Below are 24,711 nucleotides of genomic sequence, written 5' to 3'. Positions count from 1 at the left end.
CTATTCCTATCCTTTGATGTGTTTTCAACAGGAAAGGATGTTGAATTTTGTCAAATGTCTTTTCTGCATCAATTGAAATGATCATATGGTTTTTCTGTTTTGATTTGTTGATAGGGTGTATTCCATTAATTGATTTCTTATGTTGAACCATCCTTGCATACATGGAATGAATCCTACTTGGTCATGGTGTATAATTCTTTTAATATTCTGTTGGCTTCAATTTGCAAGAATTTTGTTGAGGATTTTTGCATCTATATTCATAAGAGAATGGTCTGTAGTTTTCTTTTTTGTAATATCTGTGTCTGGCTTTGGTATGAGGGTGATGTTGGCTTCATAGAATGGTAAGGTAGTTTTCCCTCCTCTTCAATTTTTTTGAAGAGTTTGAGCAGAATTGGTACTAATTCTTTCTTCAATATTTGGTAGAATTTATATGTGAAGCCATTTGGTCCTGGACTTTTCTCTTTGTGGGGAGCTTCTTAAGGAGTGATTTAATTTCTTTACTTGTGATTGGTTTGTTGAGGTCATCTATTTCTTCTCAAGTCAGTGTTGGTTGTTCATGCCTTTCTAGGAAGCTGTCAATTTCATCTACATTGTCGAGTTAATTAGCATAAAGTTGGTCATAGTTCCTTTCATTACTTCCTTTATTTCTGTGGGGTCAGTGGTTATGTCTCCTCTTCCATTTCTGATTTTATTTATTTGCATCCTCTCTCTTCTTTTTGTCTACCTCACTAAGGGGCCATCAATCATACTGATTTTCTCATAGAACCAACTTTTGATTTTGCTGATTTTTCTAGATTGTTTTCATGTTCTCAGTTTCATTTACTTCTGCTCTAATCTTCACTATTCCTTTCCTTTTGCTTTCTTTGGGGTTTTTTTGCTGTTCTTTCTCTAGTTCTTCCAAGTGGACAGTTAATTCCTCAATTTTTGCTCTTCTTTTTTGATATAGGCATTTAGGGCAATAAATTTCCCTCAGCACTGCTTTTGCTGTATCCCATAAATTTTGCTATGTTGTGTTTTCATTTTCATTTGCCTCAAAATATTTACTGATTTCTCTTGTAATTTCATCCTTGACCTACTGGTTGTTTAAGAGTGTGTTGTTGAGCCTCCATATATTTGTGAATTTTCTGGTCCTCTTCCTATTATTGATTTCTAACTTCATTCCTTTATGATCTGAGAAAGTGTTTTGTATGATTTCAGTCTTTTGAAATTTATTGAGACTTGCTTTGTGACCCAACATATGGTCTATCCTTGAGAATGATCCATAAGCACTTGAGAAAAAGGTATATCCTGCTGTTGTGGGGTGTAATGTTTCATAAATGGCTGTTAACTCTAGTTTTTTTTATCGTTATTCAAATTCTGTTTCCTTATTGATCCTCTGTCTAGATGTTGTGTCTATTCATGAGACGGGAATTGAAGTCTCTAACTATTATAGTAGATATGTCTATTTCTCTTTTCAGTGTTTTCAGTGTTTGTCTCATGTATTTTGAAGCATTCTGGCTCACTGCATTAATATTTATGATTGTTATGTCTTTGTGTTGCATTCTTTTTTTTATTAATACATAGTGTCCTTCTTTGTCTCTTTTAACTGTTTTACAGTTGAAGTCTAATTTGTTGGATATACTATATCAGTATATGTTCCTGCTCTTTTCTGATTGTTATTTGCATGAAACACCTTTTCCCAACCTTTCACTTTCAACCTGTGTTTATCCTTAGGTCTAAGATGTGTTTCCTGTAGACAGCATACAGAAGGGTCCTATTTTTTAATCCATTCTGCCAGTCTGTGTCTTTTGGTTGGGAGTTTAATCCATTAACATTTAGTGTTATTACTGTAAAGGCAGTACTTTCTTCTACCATTTTGGCTTTTGGATTTTATATGTCATATCTAATTTTCCTTCTCTTTACCTTTACTGATAGTCTTCATTTCTACACTCTTCTCCACACCTCTCTCTTCTATCTTTTTGTATCTGTCTCTAGTGTTCCCTTTAGTATTTTTTGCAGAGCCGGTGTCTTGGTCACAAATTCTCAGTGACTTTTTGTCTGAAAATGTTTTAATTTCACCCTCCTTTTTGAAGGACAATTTTGCTGGATATAGAATTCTTGGTTGTCAGTTTTTCTCTTTTAGTATCTTAACTATGTCATACCACTGTCTTCTTGCCTCCATGGTTTCTGCTGAGAAATCTACACACAGTCTTATTGGGCTTCCTTTCTTTGTGATAGATTGTCTTTCTCTTGCTGCTTTCAAGATTCTCTCTTTCTCTTTGACATCTGACATTCTTACTAGTAAGTGTCTTGGAGTACGTCTATTTGGATCTGTTCTATTTGGGGTACGCTACATTTCTTGGATCTGTAATTTTAAGTCTTTCATTAGAGTTAGGAAATTTTCAGTGATAATTTCCTCCATTAGTTTTTCTTCTTCCTCTCCCTTCTCCTCTCCTTCTGGGACACCGACAACACATATCTCCATATGCTTCATGTTGTCATTCAATTCCCTGCATCCTTGCTCCTATTTTTCCATTCTTTTCCCTATACGTTCTTTTGATTGTAGGATTTCAGATGTCCTGTCCTCCAGTTCACTAATCCTACCTTCTGCCTCTTGAAAACTGGCGTTGTAGGTGTCCATTGATTTTTCATCTCTTCTGCTGTGACTTTCATTCCCATGAATTCTGTGATTTGTTTTTTCAGACTTTCGATTTCTTCTTTTTGTTCATTTCTTGCCTTCTTTATATCCTCCCTCAATTCACTGATTTGATTTTTGATGAGGTTTTCCATGTCTGTTCAAACATTCTGAATTAATTGTTTCAACTCCAGTATCTCATTTGAATTGTTGGTTTGTTCCTTTGACTGGGACATATCTTCAGTTTTCCTAGTATGATTCATTATGTTTTGCTGGTGGCTAGGCATTTAATTACCTTAATTAATTTATTCTGGGGATTGTTTTCACCTTTTTTTTTACCTAGGATTTTCTTACTGGATGACTTTGTTGTCTGTCTGTTCTTTGACATTCAGTTCAGCTTTTTCTGGACCTCTAGCTTAGGTTTTTTGTTTTTTGTTTTTTTAACATGGGCAGGCACTGGGAATCAAACCCGGGTCCTCGGGCTTGGCAGACAAGCATTCTTACCTGCTGAGCCACCGTGGCCCGCCCTCTAGCTTAGGTTTTGTTTAAGAGATCAGAATTTTTCAGTTCTTGTTTTCTTATTTCTTGCGCTGCCTGTATGTTGCCTTTTTCTCCCTTTAGGAGGGTCTACTTAAGTATTATAGACCCCAGCCAGATTTTCCCAGACCAAACTGGCCTCCTGTCAGGAGGAAAGAGTCACCTGCATCATTTTTTCCTGAGGGTGAGATCCAGCGGATTGAAAGCTTTCCTGTGAAGCCTCTGGGCTCTCCATTTTGTGCATCCTGCCCAGTATGTGGAGCTTGTCTGCCTGCGGTTCCCACCAGCACAAAGTGATGCAGTACCTTTAACTTCAGCATACTGTCCCTGTTGGGGGCGTGGTGGACACAGAGGAGAGGTTGTTGGCTGGTTTTAATTGCTCCACTTTTCCAGACCCTGAGGTCTGAACTCCTTGAGGGAGGGGTTCCACCTAGCTTGGTCCCACCCCTCTCCTGGGGAAGGCACAGGCTCCAGACAAACACTTAAACAAGCTTTTAATTCTGCCTAAGCCTGGGGCAGTGGAGCCCGAGAAACCTTGCAGCTGTATCCAAAGAGCAGTCAAGCCGTAGAAACACTGCCACCAAAATGAAAGAGAAAAATCCTTTCAGAGCAGGAACCTGGTTCCTCGGGTTTGCCAAAAGAGCTTAAGTTGGTACGCTGCTCTGTGTATCTCCAGGTCCTATGTGCCCCCTCCTTTCCTTCAGGGCCCAGACCTTTTCAGGTCCAAAAAAACCTCTTTTTTTTCCTTTTTCTGTCACCCTGTCCCCTCTCTAAGGGGCAAAAACCAGGACCTCCGCTTTTACTCGAGGTTCAGCTGAACTGGGGGCCTATTTTTAGTAGTTAGAATTTGTGAATTAATTCCACAGTTGGAGTTTGGTTGCACTCAGCCCCTGCTGCTGGTAAAGTCCTTTTCCTTTCCCCTCTGGGAAGCAGCCTGTGAGGGAGTGGCACTGGCTCCCATGGCTTGGGGAACTCACAGTTCTGGGTGGGCTCACAGCTGGTCCAGACTGGGGTACGTACGCTGTGTGTCCTGTCATTGATGTGGCCCCAGCAGTTTTCTGTACACTCCTGGCTATTTATTAGCTGCTCTGGAGGACAAACTAAATCCCACACCTCACTAAGCTGCCATCTTGGCCCTCCCTCCAGACCACGCTTTTAGACGTTTCTGCCGTTATATCCTTGTGTAAACTTCTGCTAGTGTGCTGTTACTTGCTTTCCTTTGAACATATCTTTTCACTTCTGGCACTGATATTCTTGCTCATGATTTTCTTTCTCTCTGAAATGCTGTTTGTCTCCACTTTGCCTCTGCATATTGTTCCTTTTCTTCCAAGCCCAGTTCAGAACTGACTCTTTTGTGGAATCTTCCTTGCTGACTTCTCCGTACTTCCCCTTTTCTCCCAGCTCAAATTGATCTCGTTCCTTTGAATGCCTTACTGATTGCACTGTTTACTAAACCAATAACATATTCTTCTTTTCAAGTTTGTATAAATCCTACTTTCCCAGTTACATTGCAGATTCCTTAAGGTCAGATTCCTAATTAATCCAATTTTGGAATTTATGAATTTTTGCTAAGAAGAGAACTTAAATATCTTTGGGAATAATAGGAAGAAAAAGGAGATGTCTTAGTTGTTAGAGAATTTTGATATTTAATTACATATAATACAAAACTTCTGTATTTTTTTCTCCTATCTTAATGCATAGAGAGGATAGGAAATTAGGAAATGTGGTTTTAAATGTTTAGTGGCAGAAAGGTATAGATTCTGTTCTTAAAGATGGTAAAGTGCAAACTGCTTGAAATATTGCCTAACTATAGGAAGTACTCAAATGTTAGCTATCATTACTAATACAGCAACTACTCCTATCATTCTCAGTCCCAGAGCCTGACATTCAAATAGCACTCAATAACTGTTTGTTAAATGGAAAAATAATTTAAGGAATTAATGATAAACAGATGATGTATAGATTGTTTTCCCAGTTCTGATTATTGTGTATTTTCTTTTTATTTATTTATTTATTATTATTGTGTATTTTAAGATGTGCAACTTGTTAACTAATAGAGATGATGGGGTGTGTGTGTGTACTAATGGAATCTCTTCCAAATGGATGTGGGAGAAGATATTCATTGATATTGGCAACCTACTTTTTAGATCTATCCAAATACCCACTGTGATGACTTGAAACTATTATGTACCCCAGGAAAGCCATGTTTTAACTATGATCCAATCTTGTGAAGGCAGCCTTTCTTTTTAATACTGATTCAACACTTTTGGGTGGAAGCTTTTGATTAGATTGTCTCCTCAGACTTGTGTGCCCAGTTATGGGTGTGGTCTTTTGGTTAGATGGAGATACCACTCTGCCCATTCAAGGTGAGTCTTGATTAGTTTACTGGAGTCCTTTTAAAGGGAAACATTTTGAAGAAACCTCAGATGCAGATAATTGGAGAACAGTTGCTTCAGAGCTGACAGAGACACAGGTGTTTGGAGATGCTTGGAGTGCTGACAGAGAGAGCAGATGCCTAAACACAGGCATAGTCCAGCAGATGTCACTGTGTGCCTTAGTATCCCATGAGATACTAAGCAAGCCAGAACCCAGAGTTGTATCGCAGAGGAGCTAAGTGTAGGCCTACAGATACTTTGAGAGGGAACACTGGCATCAGAAGCTGGAAGCAATGGAACCGAGAACAAGGACCAGCAAATGCCAGCCACATGCCTTCCCAGCTGATAGAAGTGTTCCAGATGGTATCAGCCTTTGTTTAGTGAAGGTAACCTCTCATTGGTGCCTTCATGTGGACATTTTCATGACCTTAGAACTGTAAGCTTGTAACTATTAAATTCCCTTTTTAAAAGCCTTTCTGTTTCTGGTATATTGCATTCTAGCACCTTTAGCAAACTAATATGCCCACTATTTTGCTATCTTTTCTTTCATTGGTTTGATGTCTTGCAAAATTCTTATACAATATGTATTTTTGTTCCCACTTTGTAGATGAGGAAGCTTTTCCCAGTCTGACAGTTGACTGGTATTTTTACGTGTCCATTTTCATTGAACTTCATCTTTAGTTTAACCATTAAATTGCACATTGACTTGGCCTTGTCATTTCATTATGAAGAGATGCACTGGCTCCAGAATATTCAATTAAAAAGTGTTTTCTCTTTGACTACAGTTTTCTTAGCGTCATCTTCTTTTACCGCTTTACTTCTGTTTCTTCTCTCATTTTGGCCTGAGCTCTCCTTCTGCACAATTCCTGGTCATTAGTACCTTTGTAGTTTTGCTTATCTCATTCCCCAACATAAGCCTTATGGTCTGCTTTTTTAACAATGATTTTCCTATCACCTTTACAATTCCTTAATCTTGAGCATTTTGTGCTGTATATCATTCTAGTTTTCATTCCCAGGGCACCCATTGTTTAATTTTGCTGCTTCTAATAATACTGTTAGAGGTCACAGAATAATTTGGCTGCATCTGTCACAATTTTAATTTTGTGTGACTTTAATTGGATATCTACTGCTAAGTAAAGGTCTTCTTATTGATTCTTGTTGATTTCCCATTGAATCCCCACAATGAAATATTTTTATTAGTATTGAATATCTAATTTATATGGTCTTCTCCTGTCTTTACGGAAAAAGAACTCTCTTCTTCAGCATTTCTTGGTGACTTTACCTCTATTCTCTTCCTCTGCTTCTTTTATTTCAAAGAGAAACTATTCTCACTTTTTCCCATGCTCATATTTATGCTTCCTTTGCGATTGTGACCTCTACATAATCTCCACCATTTTTCATGGATTCAGCTAAAACTTTTGTCTAGATGGCTCTCTCTCGCTCTCTCTCTTTTTTTTTTTTGTCTTTTTCTGATCTTTTTATCTCTTTTGCTATCTAGTTTCAGCCCTGCATTTCTTCCTTTTGGATTTTGCCAGTTAGATGTCTTCCTGGATCTCAAACTCAATATGAATAAGACTGAGCTTGTTATCTCTTTCCTCCCTGAACTTATTTATTTAATTTTCCAATTTATGTTAATGGCAGCATTATTCTCTGAGATATTGAGGTTCTAAAGTTGAGTTATTTTAGCTAATACCTTCTAATCTGTCAGACCTGGGGGCTCACTTACATTCCTGCCCTCACCTCACAAAAGTTCAGGTTTTTGTTACCTCTTGCCAATTCTGTTTCTGAGCCTTCCTAATAATATATGTGACAACTAGAATTAATGATCTTAATGTATCTATAACTGTGATTTTGTTATTTTTCTGATAAAAAACTTTTAGTGATTTATACTTGCCTGTAGGATGAAGTAAACTTATTAGTGGGGGGTTGCAGCCTCTTTGATTTGACCCAAATTACTTTCCATCTCTTTTTCCTACATGTGCCTGATGCTCCACATAGAAACTTTTCCTAGTTCCATGCCTTTTACTCATGCTGCTCTCTTCAAGTATTTATCATTCCCAACCCTCAAATTTGCCTCTCAGATTCTTTCCCATCATTCAAGACTTAGTGCAGATATTACTTCTTCATTCCTGCATTTATTATCACAGTAGAAGCATTCTCTTAATTCCTTAATCTCTGCTGCACTTTCCACTTTCTTATTATCCATATAGCATTCTGCTTTGTAACAGAATAATACCAACTAACATTCAAGCACTACTTACATGCCAAGAACAATGTGGGCTGTCCATGTATCATCTCTTTTGATAATATACTGTTATAGAACTATTTGTCCTCCCTCTTGAGGTTGTAAATGCTATGAGACTAGAGAGAGAATTTATCTTAGATAGTAGGTTTCCTATAGTGCCTTACGGAAAGCCCACTAGGTACTAAATATGGTCTGAGAAGCAATATGTTTATAGTAAAAAAGCCTTAAAGCAAGGCATTCCATGATTTGGTCCTGGCTCTCCCCTCTTACTAGCAGTATAGTCTGGGGTAAGTACTTAATTTCTTTGAAACTTGCTTTATTGTCTTAAAAAAAATAGGTATAAAACCTCAACAACACAGTTGTGTTAAGATATTATATATAATATCTCTAACATTTTATTCCTTGCACATAGAAATTAGTCGAGAAATAGTAGATCCAGTCTTCCTTCCATTCAGAGCATCCAGAGCATCTCTTTATCTTCCTCCTTTCTCTATTCTCCTTCTTCTTTCCCTTTACCCATTGCTCCTGCTCCTCTATGGATAATCAGAGTAGTCTGAGAATGGGAAAAGACAAAATACCTTCTCCCCTTCTAACTTCTATGGAAGTTGAATTTCCGATAGTTATTTGAAATGTGTTATATAGGTTACATTGTGTCATCTTTTTATGTCTTTTTACCCAACTAAATGAGGAGGCTCCTTGAAGAGAGGCCAAAGGGATTGCTTTGCCTCTTAATCCGTCTTAGCCTCTAAGAGGTGTTCAGGGAATGTTTGATGATACTGATAACTGAAAAGAAACCATTTCATTGCTTAATTTAGTATAAACTAAATGCCGACAGAGATTGCCAAGCAAAGAATTGATCACTGTAAAGAGATCTAGCCAACAGATGTTACATTCTGTAGTTTTAATTTTATTGTATATTCTACAAGGTAGAACAAATTTTAGCAACTTGTCTGAATGTCACATAGGTGTAAAAATCATTTTTGTAAATTTGGGCCCAGTTTAGTAAAAAATTTTGCAGACTCCAAATGCTGATATGTAAAGTATTATATCACAGTGTTACTTAAATGTTGACAAACATAAAGCTAGATATAAATTTCTTAGGTTTATAATCTCAGAGAATTATAAATCTGAAAGAAATTTCAAGTTATTAACAAAGCTCAAAACAATAAAATCTGAATTATCATTAAATGTGATGGGTTGATCTTGCCTTGCTAAAAGTGGGTCACTACTTACAGTGTGAAAATATTACTGTTAGGATATAGATCCTTTTTAAGTTTGTCAGGCATGCACTACTGTGTGGGATGTCATCTCACCATTGTTCTAACTACTGGGAAACCTTCATGTATATGCCACATGCCATGAAATCATTTGACCTTCACTTCATACAGATACATCATTTACATGGTTAAGACTCTTTTGTGACAAATCTGTAGTGCTTGATACCAGCTTGATTAGAAACACAAACAGGCATTGAAATAACTTGGTAGCCCTTGGATTTAAAGTTGTTACTGGGGTGATTTGGCTTGTGGTTATACCAAGTTTTATAGGTTATCAGAAATGAAAACACAGAAGATATTGTAGAAACTTTTTTATATCCTATTTGAAAATGTTCATGAAGATGCTTTGAGTGTTTAACATTACGATACAAATGAGTTATTATTTTAATAGATTCATACCAAAAGACTTCTGTAATTATTCTTTGGGCTAAGAAATTGCACTGTAATTGTCTTTGTATATGTAGTTTGTATCAGCCTATCAAGAATGTATCTTAGGTGGTAATCATATTGGAATTTCATCACTACTGTCTTGTGATTTTATCATTTTTCCCATTTACTATTTGTTCACTGTCCACTAGCTTTGAACTCATGCCCCTAGAGAGAAAGGACATGATACCTTGTGTAAAAGAATATGGGTGAGTGAAGGGTTAAAGGAAACAGAGAGGGCTGAGAGAAACTTCACCAGAAAGGCCATTGAATATGAGGGCTAACATCATTATGCATAAAGGAGATGTGATCAGATTCATATTGCACATCATTATCAAGGTTGGAAAAACAAGAGCCATTTCAAGCTTTCTCAAAAGAAGAATTTTCAGTATGTGTTTTAGTTTCCTAGATGCCAAAACAAATACCATGCAGTAGGTGGGCTTAATAACAGAAATTTATTGATTTATGGTTTTGAAACGGGACAAGTCCAAAATCAAGGTATCATCAAGGTGATGCTTTCTCTCTCCCGTTCTGGGCTGGCTGCTGGTGCTCCTTGGTCTTGAGCTTTTCTGTCACATGGCAATGCATATGACAGCCTCGCTTGGCTTCTCCCTTCTCTTCCAAGTTCCATTAACTTTCAGCTTATGGCTGCTCCCTTGTGCTTTCTCTTTCTGTTGCCCTCTCTATAAGGCCTTCAGTAAAAAGATTAAGACCTATCCTCATTCAGTTGGGCCATACCTTAATGGAAGCAGCCTCATCAAAAAGTCCTAATTACCATTGATTCCCACCCATCCACACAGGAATGGATTACGTTTAGGAATATGTCTTTTTGGAGCGTAGCTTTAAGCCACGAAAGTATGATAATTTTAAATCTACTAAACTTCTGTTATAGATAAATGGATTTAGTGCTTAAGGTGCAATTTAGGAGAGTAGTTAAGAAGTTAATCTTTGATGTTAAGTTACCTTGATTTTATCCTCAATTTACTATAGTGGCTTATGTATCTAGTTGGGTAACTAAGATTAATAGAAATCTTCTTGTTTTTTTCTTTAAGTGTCAAGCTCCTTCACTGAAGATTAGCTGTTTGAACATAATATTTCAATTTCTCAATATGTAAAGCTCTGTTTACTACTACTACTGTATTATTTCCTTTGGCCTTATTGGATTTTATTTCTTATATCACATAGAAAAATAGATGTGTTTTGTTTTTCTCTCTTGAAGCCTTTTGTTTCCCAAAGGAAATGTTTGCAATATAGATGTGTTACCTCTTCCATAGGTAAATAGTATGAAGAAGTAGCCAATTACTGGGGTTTCCTATAACAAAGGAATATTCCCCTAAGGGCTGTTGCCAGTGTCGTTGCCATTACTCAGGGCAGACGAATTTCTGACTCCTAAATTGGAACTTAGGGTTCATTTTTCTTATTAATTCTATTGTAATAGTAGTGACTTGTTTATCTTGAGCCCTCAGGTAACTAAGAACAGATGGTCCAGTTTTATAGCTAACTAATGGTTATTCCTTTAACTGTCAGAAATTTAATTTTGTGAATCTATGGAAATCTTTTAAAACATATATTTTCCTGCCTTCTTTTCATAATATATATTTTTTTCTTTAATTTTAAAGTTTTGCCTGCTCAATTAGAGTACTTTTAAAATACAGGAAAGTTATTTATTTGGTAAATATTTACTGAGCACCTACTATATTTCATATACTGTTACTAGATGCAGAGGATATAACTGGGAAAAAGCTGCACATGGTCCTTGACTTTATGATGCACAGTCTTGTATACAGAAGAACTTAAAAATGATAATGGGGATTGAATTTTTTAAAAGCTACAATGTAATAATGACATAAGTAATTCATGCTTCTAAATTTTTTAAAAACAATATAGAAGTATATAAAATAAAATAGCTTTTCTCACACTTTTCCCTAAGGATAAGCCTATGATTCTCATTTGTTAACTTCACAAGCTTAATGTAAAGTTAGATTGCATAAAAGATGGAACATTTAAAATGAAAAGTAATTACAAAATACAGAGCCATTTCACTTATCTTGCAGCAGGGAGTTGTGTTAATTCTAACCAAGGTTGTCAACTCAAGTGTTTTTAATGAAATCTACAAGTTATTTCAGCAGAATTTTATCTGTAAAAATTGGGGCACAATTTTTTTTAGTTTTTTTATAATTAAAAAAATTAAATGGTGCTAAAAGGCTCATATAGAAAAGTAATATTCTTTTGACCCTTCACTTTCTCTGTTCTGCTCCCCAGACTAGCCATTTTTAACTCTTTTAGCTTTTATTCTATTTTCATAGCATAATACCTGGCATTTTATTCATTCATTTATTAGGCACTTAATATGTGTCGATCTCCGTGTGAGGAGATGCTAAGGATATAGTGGTAAATAAGACGGTACATTTTCATAGCCATTGTTGGTTTGTATAACGAGTTCATTCTTAACCTTCAACCAAATGTGTCTCTTTAATAATGCACTGGAAATTGCAAAGAATTTACAGACTTTTAGAACACGGCAGCTTGTGCCATATGTCTTTTTGGAGCATAGCTTTAAGCTATGAAAAGTGCTGTATTTTGTTTCATCTGGCCAAAGTTTCTATTGTAGAAATTTATTGGCTGACTTTGAGACTTGTAGGTACTGGGCAGATAAAATAGTAAGCTACATATTCTGTGTCGAAGAGTTATCTTTTAATGGTGTTTGTTCCAATCATTTGGTGAGGCAAATGCCTGGGGAAAATATTATTTGAGTCTTTTATTTGTCTCTTTTTCTTCTGTTGCTGCCAAAAGTATTTGTCGTTGTGTTTGAGGTGACATTGGAGCTGAATGTGATTTCTGAGTAAACATTATTGGGCTGTATAGAAAAAATAATATTTTTGAAAGTAGGACATGAATGCCATACACTTAAATTTTCCTTTTCCCCTTAATAGCTGTAGGTAAAGTTTGCCCATTTTTTACTCAGTAGATTTCTTGGCATTTAAAAGTCCACCCTCCTGTCCCAATCTTTAGTGTTTTGATTTTTCTCAGATTGCATTTTATACTTTTTGGTCACATTTTATTCTTCTTTATTCTGAATGAAGAAAATAGGTAGTAATTTAGGGGAAGATGGCTGAATAGAGCAGCTTGAGATTAGCCCTACTCCACGGAAAAGTTAGAGAAGGGACAGGAGGGTGCTGAGGTGGTGATTTGGGAGTGCAGCTGACCTGGGAGAGCCTTCTGCACTATGTGGGGCAACTCGGGTTGCAGAGGCCGAGGAACTGAGAGGCAGAAAGCTGGAGCCTGGGGCAGAGGCCCAGAGCCACAGACAGAGCCCGCAGGAGTGCACAGACAGGATCCTGGGACTAGGAAGTAAGCCAGGCCACATTGCTTGGGCACGCTACCCTCACCATCTCACCCCCAGGACTAGCAACTCACCCCACACCCCATGCACACGAACCCCATCACGCACTCCCATTCCCTGCATTCCAGGTGCCCCCACCCCACCAGCCCCCAGGGTACGTACCTGCCACACACCCCCACCCCAAGTGCAGCCCAGCCCACCTCTCCTGTACCCCTCCTGAGCACTACCTCCTCCTCCCTGTTCCCTATAGGCTATTGCCAGTGCACAAAGGCTGTGGGCACTAACCTCCATAGCTAGCTTACCCCTCCCCCCCACAGTATCATACATCCTCACTCTGCCCCTGCCCCCCCCGCCCCCCACAAATTTTGCATCCATTCACTGCACTCCCAGGTACATGCATGCGCACAGGCCCCCAATCACGTCATTCAGCTCTAGGAACCGCACTTTGCAGCAATCCTAGAACTGCACATGTGCATGGCCCTCAGCCTCATTTCTCAGCACTGGGAAAGTGCTGACCTGCGCAGCCGGGTCACATCTGCCCCCAATCCACAAAGGCATAACGCTGACCTGCTGACACAGTTCTACGCATGTGCACAAAGGGCCCTGTGCCTTAGACTAGCGCACACCAGGGTTATGCCCCACAGACCAGTGCACCTACACAGCTATCTCCTCACTGGCTGTTGGACAACCACATTCACAAGCATCAGGGTAATATCCCCAACCTGTGCCTATACTGCACTGAGTGCCCCACCCCACGCCCTGTTCCCTACTGCACAACCATCCTGCAAACACAAGGCCTTAGACTACTGAAAGAAATCAACTCCCAAAGTAAATCAATTAAGATATTTACATGCAATGAAAATAGCAGAAGGTCACTAAACATATCACAGTGCAGACAGATATAGTCCTGCTTAATGACCAAATTAAAACACCAGAGAAGACACAGACGTTGGAACAACTGATCAAAGGTGTTCATACAACTCTACTTAATAAAATAAGTGGGATAGTAAATGACATAAAGGAGATCAAGAAGACAGTAGAAAAGCATAAAGAGGAATTTGAAAGAATAAAAGAAAAATAGTGGATATCACAGATTAAAGACTCTGTTGACGAAATAAAAAACATACTAGAGTACACAGCACCAGATTTGAAGAGAGAAGAAAGAATAAGTGATATAGGGGTAGGATAATTGACTTCGAAGACTCAAAACAACAAATAGCAAAAAAAGATAGAAAAAATTGAATTGGAATTCAGGGAAATGATAGACAAACAAGGCACACAAATAAAGGAATCATTGGTATCCCAGAAGGAGAAGAGAGGAGTATAGGGCTAGTAAGAGTAATTGAGGATATGATGGGGGAAAACGTCCCAACCCTCATAAAGGACTTCAATATACAAGTCAAAAAAGCCCAGGGCGGGCCACAGTGGCTCAGCAAGCAAGAATGCTTGCCTGCCATGCCAGAGGACCCGGGTTCGATTCCTGGTGCCTGCCCATGTAAAAAAAAAAAAGCCCAAAGAACTCCAAACAGAATAAATCCAAACAGGCCTTCCCCAAGGCACATACTAATCAGTCTGTAAAATGGTGAAGAGAAGCAGGAAATCCTGAAAGCAGCAAGAGGAAAACAATCTTCTATATACACGGGAAACCAAATAAGACTGAGTTCAAACTACTCAACTAGCACCCTGGAGGCGAGAAGGCAGTGGTATAATATATTCAAGATCCTGAAAGACTGGTATAATATGTTCAAGATCCTGAAAGAGAATTCCAGCCAAGAATTCTGTACCCAGCCAAACTGTCTTTCAAAATTGAGGGAGAGATTAAAGTTTTCACAGACTAAGAAGTCCTGAAAGAATTTTTCAACAGGAGTCTGGCCCTAGAAGAAATACTTAAAGGAGTTCTGTTGGCTGAAAAAAAAAAAAAGACAGGAGAGGGAGGTTTGGAGAAGGGCACAGAATTGAAGAGTACCACTAAGGGTAATTTACATAATACACAGAGAAAGAGAGGGAAGAAAATGTATGGATCTGACAAATAAAATAAAAAATATGAGATAGTGGAATCAAGAAATGCCTTTTCAGTAATAACTTTGAATGTTAATGGATTAAACTTACCAATTAAAAGATACAGCTTGGCAGAATGGATTAAGAAACATAATCCATCACTTCTCGGCCTTTTGGCTAAGATCAAGTGTAGTATCTGTTCTTATCAGTTTAATATCTGATACGTCCTCTATCCGAGGATAACATATTAAATGGATTTTTGGAGCAGGGAGATGGAATAGGAGCTTGCTTCGTCCACTCCACACTTCGACCTGGTATTGCAGTACCTCCAGGAACGGTGCATCCCCTGTGGGGGAAGCATCATGCGTCGGTTCATAAATGTAAGCTTTAAAGTTTAAAAAGAAAAAAAAAGAAACATAATCCAGCTATATGCTACTTAAAAGAGACTCATCTTAGACACAAGGATACAAACAGATTGAAAGTGAAAGGATGGAAAAAGATTTTCCACGCAACTTGTAACCAAAAGAAAGCAGGAGTAGCTATACTAATATAGCTTTTGTTGCACAAGCAACAAAAGAAAAAATAGATAAATAGAAACTTCTCAAAATCAAATGCTTCTGCACCTCAAAAGCCTTTGTCAAAAAGGTGAAGAGGCAGCCAACTCAATGTGAGTAAATATTTGGAAATCACATATCGGACAAAGGTTTGATTTCCTGTATATACAAAGAAATCATAGAACTCAACAACAAAAGAACAAACAACCCAAGTATGAAATGGGCTTAAGATATGATAGATCTTGCCTGTCATGCTGGAGACCTGGATCAATTCCTGGTACCTGCCCATGCAAAAAAAAAGCTTTGGGCAGGCAGTGGTGGTGCAGTGGCAGAGTTCTTGCCTGCCATGCCAGAGACCTGGGTTGTTTCCCAGTGCCTGCTTGTGCGAAGAAAAAAAAAACAAAAGAAAAGATATGAATAGACATTTTGCTGAAGAGCAAATGCAGATGGCTCAAAAGCACATGAAGAGATGCTCATTTTCATTGGCTATAAGGGAAATGCAGATCAAGACTACAATGAGATACCACCTCACACCTATAAGATTGGCTGCTATTAAGTAAACAGAAAACTATAAATGTTGGAGAGGATGTCGAGAAACTGGGACACTTATGCAGTGCTGATGGGAATATATAATGGTGCAGCCACTATGGAAGACAGTTTGGCAGTTCCTTAGGAAAGTAAATATCAGTTGCTCTATGACCCAGCAATAGCATTACTTGGTATATACCCAGAAAAGCTGAAAGCAACGACACAAACAGACATTTGCACACCGATGTTCATAGCAGCATTATTCACAGTTGCCAAAAGATGGAAACAAAGCAAATGCCCATCAACAGACGAGTGGATCAACAAAATGTGGTATATACATATGATGGAATGTTATGCAGTGGTAAGACAAAATGACATCCTGAAGCACATGACAAGATGGATGATCCTTGAGGACATAATGCTGAGTGAAGTTAGCCAGACATGAAAGGACAGATACTTTATGATTCTACTTTTATGACTAGCATAGGTATAATCAGAGGCTTATAATACAGAATATAGGGGACTTAGAGATACATAGAAGCTAGAGATGATTGAACCATTAGCTAATGAGGTTGAACTCCAATGTAAGGGAATAGATAGGAGTGAAGATGGTTCTCTAGTAGGTCTGTAAGTAATATTACCATATGGAAGAGGAACAAGATTGAAAGGGGCTGTTGAATAGACCTACGTGTCCCACTGATGAACACTAGAAATATGAATTAATTCTTCCAAGAATGCCATCAAAGATACGATTCTGTGTAAAGAGTGTTTAAGTCCCGGGTACAGGGGGAAAACTGCTATCGCATGCTATGAGCTATGTTTAAAAGGAAGCCATCAGCATTACCACAGCAAAAGCAGAGGTAAATAATGGGTTGAGGGGCAAGAGTTAAGAAGAGGTATAGACTTCCTGTTTGGCAAGGCTGTGTTTATTGGTTTTATGTCTCTTGGGAACAATGAAATTATCTAAAATTGAGAATGTTGATGGAGTTTGGACTTTGGGCCCTCTACATGATGCCCAATGAATGCAGGTGGCTGAAGGATGCACTGACAGAGAAGTAGACTGGTGAACGAAGGTATATACTTATGAACGAAAGTTGTGCTGCTACAAAAAGGAACAAAGTCGTGAGGCATGCAAATATGTGAATGAACATGTGGGACATTTGGTGAGACAAAATAAGACAGAAACAAAAAAAACAACAATGGTATGGCCACGATTAGAAAATGCTTATAAGAAAACAGGGGCCTAGATTGTAAGTTTTTAGAGCAGACACAGTAAGTCCGGAGTGGTGATTATTATTTCTGGATTTTGAGAAGCTGTTTCATAAATATAACCTGATGTTTAGAGATAAGAATGAAGCTGAACAGGTTGGGTTTAAAGTAATTCAGAACATAGGGGTAAGGAAGACAGTGTCTATAATTTAGAACCACACATACTCTTTGAGACCAATGGAATTAAGGTTTATTTGGTCTGGAACTGAAATTTTCTGTAGTGCATAATCTAACTCAACCTATCTGTACAGCTCATTTGAACAACTGAAACACAAGGAGCACAGAATAAGAAAGAGGTCCTTTAATCCTGTATAAATTATTGTAATGCTTGGATACATCTTAGAGTATATTAACCAGATAGTCAAAAAATATTGGCAAAATCCCCTGAGGGGTGGGAGAAAAATATGAAACTATTAAACCTTACCATCAGGGAATCCCCTGATACTGTGTCAAACTTTGGGGACACCCAAATCAGTAGGCCATGCCCTTGACCAGTAAGCTTACTCTTGTGAAGCTTATGTAGGTAGGAGTGAAGCTTAGACTACCTATAGGAATGCCTAGGAGTTACTTCTGGAGGACCTCCTTTGTTGTTCAGATGTGGCCTCAGTCTCTCTAAGCCCAGCTCTGCAAGTGAAATCATTGCCCTCCCTGCTACGTGGGACATGACATCCAGAGGTGAAAGTCTCCCTGGCAACGTGGGAGAGGACTCCCAGGGATGAATCCAGACCTGGCACCATGGGATCAACAATTCCACCCTGACCAAAAGGGGAAAAGAAGTGTAACTAATAAAGTATCAGTGGCAGAGAGTTCAAATAGAGTCCAGAGGCTGCTATGGAGGTTGCTCAGGTAGACCTTGCTACGAATCATAACCTGCCAACCCCCAACCAGGACCATTCTAACCAATCCTAAAGAACACCTAGGGTAATATATAAGATTCCACAAGGATTCCATGCACTAGAGTAACTTTCTAGAAACCTCCAACCTCCAAGTCCTGAAACCTAGCCCTATCTCTCCAGAACATCAGGTAGTTCTATCTCCCTACCCCATATTAGTGACAGACCCTTCCAATATGAAAAATTTAGAATTGCCATAGCCCAAACACCCTAAAGAAAGGGATGGAAAGATCAAAGGTGATGGAGTTATACAGAGAAGATAGGATTTAACAAATGAATATGAATGTTGAATCATTAAATTGATCTTATAGTCTCCAGTATTATAGGGCACCTAGAAGTAAAAGCCTAAAATTGTGAAATTGTAATGCATGTCAAACTCTGAAATAAGATCTACAACTAATAGTGGTGCTGTGCTTTGAAATTTGTAGCTTTTTTGTATATATATATTTTTTTTCACAAAAAAAGCAGGAATAAAAGTCAACTGTGATGATAAAAAAATATTAAAGCCCTCTAGTCTCCTATATTTTGGAGCAGCTAGAGGGGAAAATATGAGAGGATTGTATGGTACCTATGACACACTCTGGGATCTGTCCTGTAACTGCTTGTTGAAGAGTACTTTGAAAACTTTTGCCTTTTTATTTCTTTGCTTTGTATATATGTTATAGTATACAATAAAAAAAGTTTTTAAAAATAGGTAGTAGTTTAATCACTTATTTAAGTTGTACAAAGATAAGTGTTGAAGGTCCTTTTGGTTCATGTATTGGAAATCATTTGTTATATGTGGGATTTAGACATTGGTCACCTAACTTCCTTCTGAAACAACTTGTATATTTCATTAAAACATTTGAGCTGTCAGATTTGTTTAGAAGTACCATAGCTTCTTAGCACAAGATGAATAAAGTTGCTTTGTAATGTGTAATTAAATTTCACTTTAAATGCCCAGGATTTTTGGGTTACAAACTTATTCTAAGATTTGGAAAATGAGAGTTAAATAACTGTAACAATTAGTCATCTCTAGTGTTAAACTGTGAAAAAGTAGGTTTTTGACTGTGACCTCTTTGAATATCTAAGTAGAATACAGAGTTTATATATTGAGTTGAGGAAAACTCAATATAATTGTTAGGAGACTATCATAAATTATATTCTCTACTAACATTATCTCTAATCTCAACACTTATGTCTATAGATGAAAATTAATGATAATTGGGTCCAGTCAATTTTAGTTAGACCTTAACTATTTATGCTATTCTATCAAAAATAACATTGCATTCATTAGATTTTGAAACTGCTGACCCCTGATGATGGTGACGGGAGACAGTTTGCTAGGCAGATTCCTTAAGACCCATTGAGTCTTTTGTCTAGTTGGAGAAATAAGACATAAGCACATAAAACAAATGGTAAGCAAGAACTGTATAAATATTGTCTCTCTTATAGGGTCGAACAGTATAATAATACAAAGACAGTTTGTATTATTGATGTTGAACTCCAATGTAAGGGAACAGATAGTGAAGGTGGTTCTCTAGTAGGTCTGTAAGTAATATTATCATATGGAAGATGAACAAGATTGAAAGGGGTTGTTGAATAGACCTACGTGTCCCACTGTATTTTTTTTCCCTCCAGGCCCAGAAAATGTTTGATCACCTAATATGGAATTATATCCTTAGGGCTTCCAGGCACAAAATTAACTGCTAGAAAAGCAAATAATATTAAAGGAAAATATAAAAGGGTATTAATGAAGGTTAAGCATTGACCTTGTTCATCTGGCAAAATTAATATATTTTTCTCCATCTCTGTTTATAGTTGAATTGATATGTATCATAGAATTAATGTTTCTTTTTAGAATCAGTTACCTTAGAAAATCCATTTTTGAACACCTTATATATACCAGGTATTCTGCTAAGTCCTTGGGATACAGTGTTGGGCACAAAAGCAAGGATCCTTGTTTCATTAAGCTAACAGTCTAGTGGAGAAGATAAACATTAATAGAAGAATAACACAAACAAAGCATATCAGTGGCTAGCAGAATTCATTGCAGAGGGCACAAGGGAAATTTTGGGGTGAGGGAAATGTTCTGTGCCTTAGGTGATTAAATGTGTTTATACATTTGTCAGAACATAAACTATACATTGAAAATGGGTGCATTTTATTACATGTAAATTATGACTCAGTAGACTTGATAAAAAAAAATAGCACAAATAATTTAAAGTTATAGTTGTAATAAGTTCCCCAAAGGAGAACTGCAGGGGCTGTGAGAACATATAATAGGAAGAATTGATATAAGCAGGGGTTCCTTGAGGAAATGAGGAAGAGAAGTGAAAGTCAGAAAGAACAGCAGTTGCCAAGGCCCTAAGGTTGGAAGGTCCATGGCAAATTAAAGAAATATGAAAAATGTGATTGTGTGGAGGCCAGAAAATGAAGGGAGAGCTGTGGGTTAAGTAGCAGCCAAATCTTGCAGGTCATTGTTAAGGATTTTGAGTTGTACCATAAGCACAGTGGAAAGCCATAGAAGTTATTTATTTGGGGGACAGGGGGAGGGGGGACTGATGAGGGGGTAATGAAATTGTTTTGGAAATACAACTCGCCATAGTGTTGAAAACGGATTGAGGAGGCCATGGTAGATTCAGGAAAACTTTAATAAGGAGATTATTGAAAGATGCTGGTGGTGATAGAAGAATTGAAAACATATTTAGGAGGTAAAAATGACAAGAGTTTAGTGATGCACTGAATATGGAGTGAGGGAGGTGTCAAGGAGAACTGCTAGGTTTATGGATTGTACATTAGGATGGATGATGTGAGTTCATTTACTGATAATCAGAAACAACTGGAGGAGGATCAGACTTTTGAGGAGCAGAGGAGGGAAGAAAGAAGAGCATATGGTATTGGGACTTTTGGAGTAATTTACATAAATCAAACTAAGGTTATCTTTAACACAGTACAGTGAGCAGTTTAGCTTATTCAGAAAACATTCAGCGAGCCATTTGTGCAGGTGTCGATGCTAGGTGTCGTAGGCTGTACCTGTGGGGCTACAAAAAATAGATTAATTTAGGAGTATAGTGGAGTCTTAGAAGGGAGAAGGATAGCTGCATCAATAGCCATAAGGAAACAACAGAGCAGAAAAGGAGATGGTCTTTCAGATCAGTGAGTTAATCTCATTTTGGATGATTGTCTATCGAGGTCCTCTAACTTCTGATATAATTTGAAGTTATACCATTTAGATTTCTGAAGCATCTTCACAAGCCACCTACATTCCTTGTGCAGCTGTGAACAACAGCTTTTGTTTATGGATATAATCCCCTCCCTCCCTTCCTCCTCCCACCCTCACCCAAAAGCAAAACAAACAACTTTGCGGAAGTAAGGAAATTCAGTTACCAAGATGACACTTCTGGGCCCAGGCTTCTCAGTTGCCAAAATATTTAGGATGCGAGCTGGAAGCCTGTATGTGTAGGTGAACTACGTTGACGACTGAGACTGGGTTTTTTTCCCAGTCGCTACCCAGTGGGAATCCCTGTGGTCAGAGCCCGGAGGCTAAGCTGAGCTTTCTTGAGTGACAACCTCCCTTTCTGAGGGCGGTGCTGGCGCGGCGGGGTGGGGCGACGGCCCGGGCTCCTTTAGAGTCGGTCCAGATGCGGGCTTGGGACGTCCGTCAGCATTCTCCAAGGTGAGCTTTGAGTCCTGTGAAGAGGCGGTGGGGTCTGGCTGGCCTGGTCTGCCTGGCCTGGTCTGCCGCCGGGAGCCAGCGCTCCGGCACCGGCCTGCCGCTGCCGGCCCCTCCCACTCCCGGATGACTCTCTCCTGCTGCTCCTCTCCAAAACTGGCCCAACCGCCAATCATCAGCCGCTCACCTCCTCTACAGCAGGTGACCCATGGCCAATCGCCAGGGGTCTCTTTGCTTGGAGCCGGCAGGGCTAGCCAATCGGGGCGGTCCTTAGGCTGGGGCAGAGGGGAAGTAAGAGTAGGGGCGAAGGGGGTGTCCTGGGGGATGGGCTGAACCTCAGCCAGCACCCACTGTGCCGCGGCCTGGGGATCCGGTCGAGGGGAGAGAGAAGGGGTGCTTGGGAGAAGCCCCCAGCTCTCTCCCTTGGAGGCAAGGAGGGCGGGGGCCTTGGCGAATGGCTTTCTGGCTGGCCACTTGCAGAGTGAGTAGACTCCTAGGGTCTGGGAGAGGGACTGATCTCCATCCCTCAGTTCCCGGAATCCCTGCTGCCTGCCCGGGGCCAGGGCATAGTCACGAATATCACTCTAATCCCTACCTCCCTTCCGCTGTCCCACGGGGTTGAGTACGACGTGACTGCCCAGGCCCTCTATCCTGGGAACTCCTCACTTTCTCAGCCGAGATAGGTTGGAGGTTGAGCCTAGGGGCCTTCTGTTCCACTGAGAGGTCATTCGCTATCAAAGAGTGAATCTCTTTCCTTCTTTTCATTCCTTTTTGTGAAACTATATATCCTTCTCAAAGGCTGACTCAGAATATTTTTTTATATACAAAAGTTAAGCTTTCTCTTAATGTAAAAGCCTAATTTTGACTAGTTACCCATTAATAGACTCTCCAGTCGCTGGCCAAACTTTTTTGGTTGTTTTGTTTGTGGTACATTGTTGTTATTTCTTGGCCCTGTGGTTTTGTGTGTGATAATTATGATGCTGTTATTTGTGTGTACTTATGTGAAGAAGGAGGTGGTTTTATGATTTTGGGGTAGCTTGTACGAAATATTGACAACTGTGAAACAGTTTTATGGCGTTTCATGTAACAAGTGAAGGGAAAGGTTTAGGCTCTCAGCCCAGTTTAGGTACGGAAATTTGAGCATAATAATAGACTTGGAATCATATTTGAATCATCATGGACTTTTTGCTGGCATTCATGCAAGTATTTTTATTTTAAGAGAGAGAATATTAAACAAGAAAACTGAAAAAAGGAAGAACTTTTTGCTAATTTGAAGTAACATTTGGTTGTGCTTGTTAATGATCTTTACTGTATTTTAGTTGTATTCAGACAATTAAAAACATGTCAACTAATTATTTCCTAGTTTTTCTTTTTATAAAAGCTGGGAAGGATCTTAAAATAGTAGTTGCAGTTTTAATAGTTTTTACAGTGAACTTTAAAATTGGAAGTTCTTATGCAATTAGCTATGAATCATCCCAAAACATTGCCTGTAGTGAATCAAGTAGGTGATAAACTCTTTTAATGAAGTGTTAACATCTGTCATTTACTTTACTTTTTGTGCAGTCCAGCAAGAAACAGTTTAAATAAAAATATCTTATTAACGTTTCTAGTCTTGAAAAGATATATATCACAAAAAGCCAAATTTTTAGTCTGAGAGTTTAGAATGGGAAACAAGGAAGAGGTAAAAGGAAAACTGATCTATTCCCAAAGTGTCCTGAGTTTGGTTTTGATGGAGAAGACATTGCATATGAAGTGCCCTTCAATAAATAGAGGGCTGCGAGGCAGATCGTCTCATCCATTTGGGCATTTCTAAATTTGGTATGATTTTTTTGTTGTTGTTCTTGTGAAAAGATTGTAATAATCTAACCATTGACCCATCCTTAGTTCATCCCCAGTTGATTTGAAGATCAGCAGGGAATTTAGTTCAGTGTAAGGTTGATTCAGATACCAGTAGGCTCTGCTGATTGGAAAATCAGGCAGTTGCATAGTTATACTCTGTTGTTTGAGAAAAAGAAAGATAACAAGAAAACAATCTGATGAATCTTTATTCTAAAAAGTAAATTCAAAGAATGTTACCTGGGATATGTAAATATCTGAACTTTCTATGGTACAGTTTTAACTGATGTTTATGGTGAGTCTTTTGATAGAAAAAGATAATTTTATGGTTACTATAATGTACTTAGCAGAAAATTGTATTTAGGAAGATTTTCAATAAAAATTTGAGCAAAGATTGCTTGAAAAAAATAGTTCTGAGATAGAAACTATAATTAAGCGAAATAGTCCTCCCTAAATATTTTAATTAATTGAAGCTCTACCACTCTCAGTCATTTAAAGTCATTTTCCATCTCCCTTATTTTCCATGTCCAGCCATGAGGTCTTGTTAAATCTGCCTTAATAATATCTCTTAGATTTGACTTATTTTTAAACAGATGACATTGCTTTAATTTAGGCCCTTATTTTACCTAGAATTTTCTAGAAACCTTCTGCCTAGTCTCCCTGTCACTGGACTCTTCTAACCATCCCCTTTATCCTAAAAGACAAATTTGAGTCCCTCCCATACTTAAAAACTGTTTTGATTCCCCCTTGCCGGAAGTCCAGTTGCTTGTCCTTTCCTTCAAGGCTCTTCGCAGTGTGGTCCTGATTTATCTGTGTCTGAACTCAGCTCTGGGTGTTCTACCCAAGGCATCATTTCTAGCATTGGGAACGATTTCTTATTTAGAACATACTGTCTGTTGTCTTTAATAATTCCTTACTTTCCACAGCCTTTTCCTTCTGTTTAGGATTACCATACTATATCTCAAGTGCTAAAACTCCAATTCTTATAACATATAGCTTATATATTATCTTTTCTATGATGTCTTCCTGCAGGCATAGTGAGTGAGAGTTATTCTTGTCCTTTGTGTGCTATTATAGCACTTTGATCATATTTCTATATTACAATCCTCATTTGGTTGTACTGTAAATTTTTTTTTTAATGTCTGATTCTTATAGTAGACT

At 38.4% G+C, this 24,711-nt stretch overlaps 1 protein-coding gene and 1 non-coding gene across 12 annotated transcripts in view; both read left to right on the top strand.

The window, feature by feature from the left end:
* The window catches only part of OSBPL9 (oxysterol binding protein like 9), a 248,303-nt gene that overhangs the window by 158,192 nt on the left and 65,400 nt on the right, over nt 1–24,711 (top strand). Inside the window, exon 1 of one of the 11 annotated variants that reach the window (XM_077149690.1) lies at nt 21,613–21,717. The exons of 9 other annotated variants lie outside the window; for them this stretch is intronic. Coding sequence is in view for 1 of the 2 variants with exons in the window: in XM_077149689.1 (XP_077005804.1) it covers nt 22,169–22,195 (27 nt within the window). In the remaining variant the exon portion in view is untranslated. Of the gene's footprint in view, nt 1–21,612; nt 21,718–21,763; nt 22,196–24,711 lie in introns of those variants that run through there. One more of the 11 variants, XM_077149689.1, reaches the window with a different exon arrangement.
* On the top strand, nt 14,973–15,163 carry LOC143675389 (U2 spliceosomal RNA). The gene has a single exon (XR_013171614.1). It is a non-coding gene; the product is annotated as a U2 spliceosomal RNA (small nuclear RNA).

Source organism: Tamandua tetradactyla, chromosome 2, assembly GCF_023851605.1.
Source record: "Tamandua tetradactyla isolate mTamTet1 chromosome 2, mTamTet1.pri, whole genome shotgun sequence".
NCBI lineage: Eukaryota > Metazoa > Chordata > Mammalia > Pilosa > Myrmecophagidae > Tamandua > Tamandua tetradactyla.
This window is presented reverse-complemented; position numbering and strand designations above follow the sequence as displayed.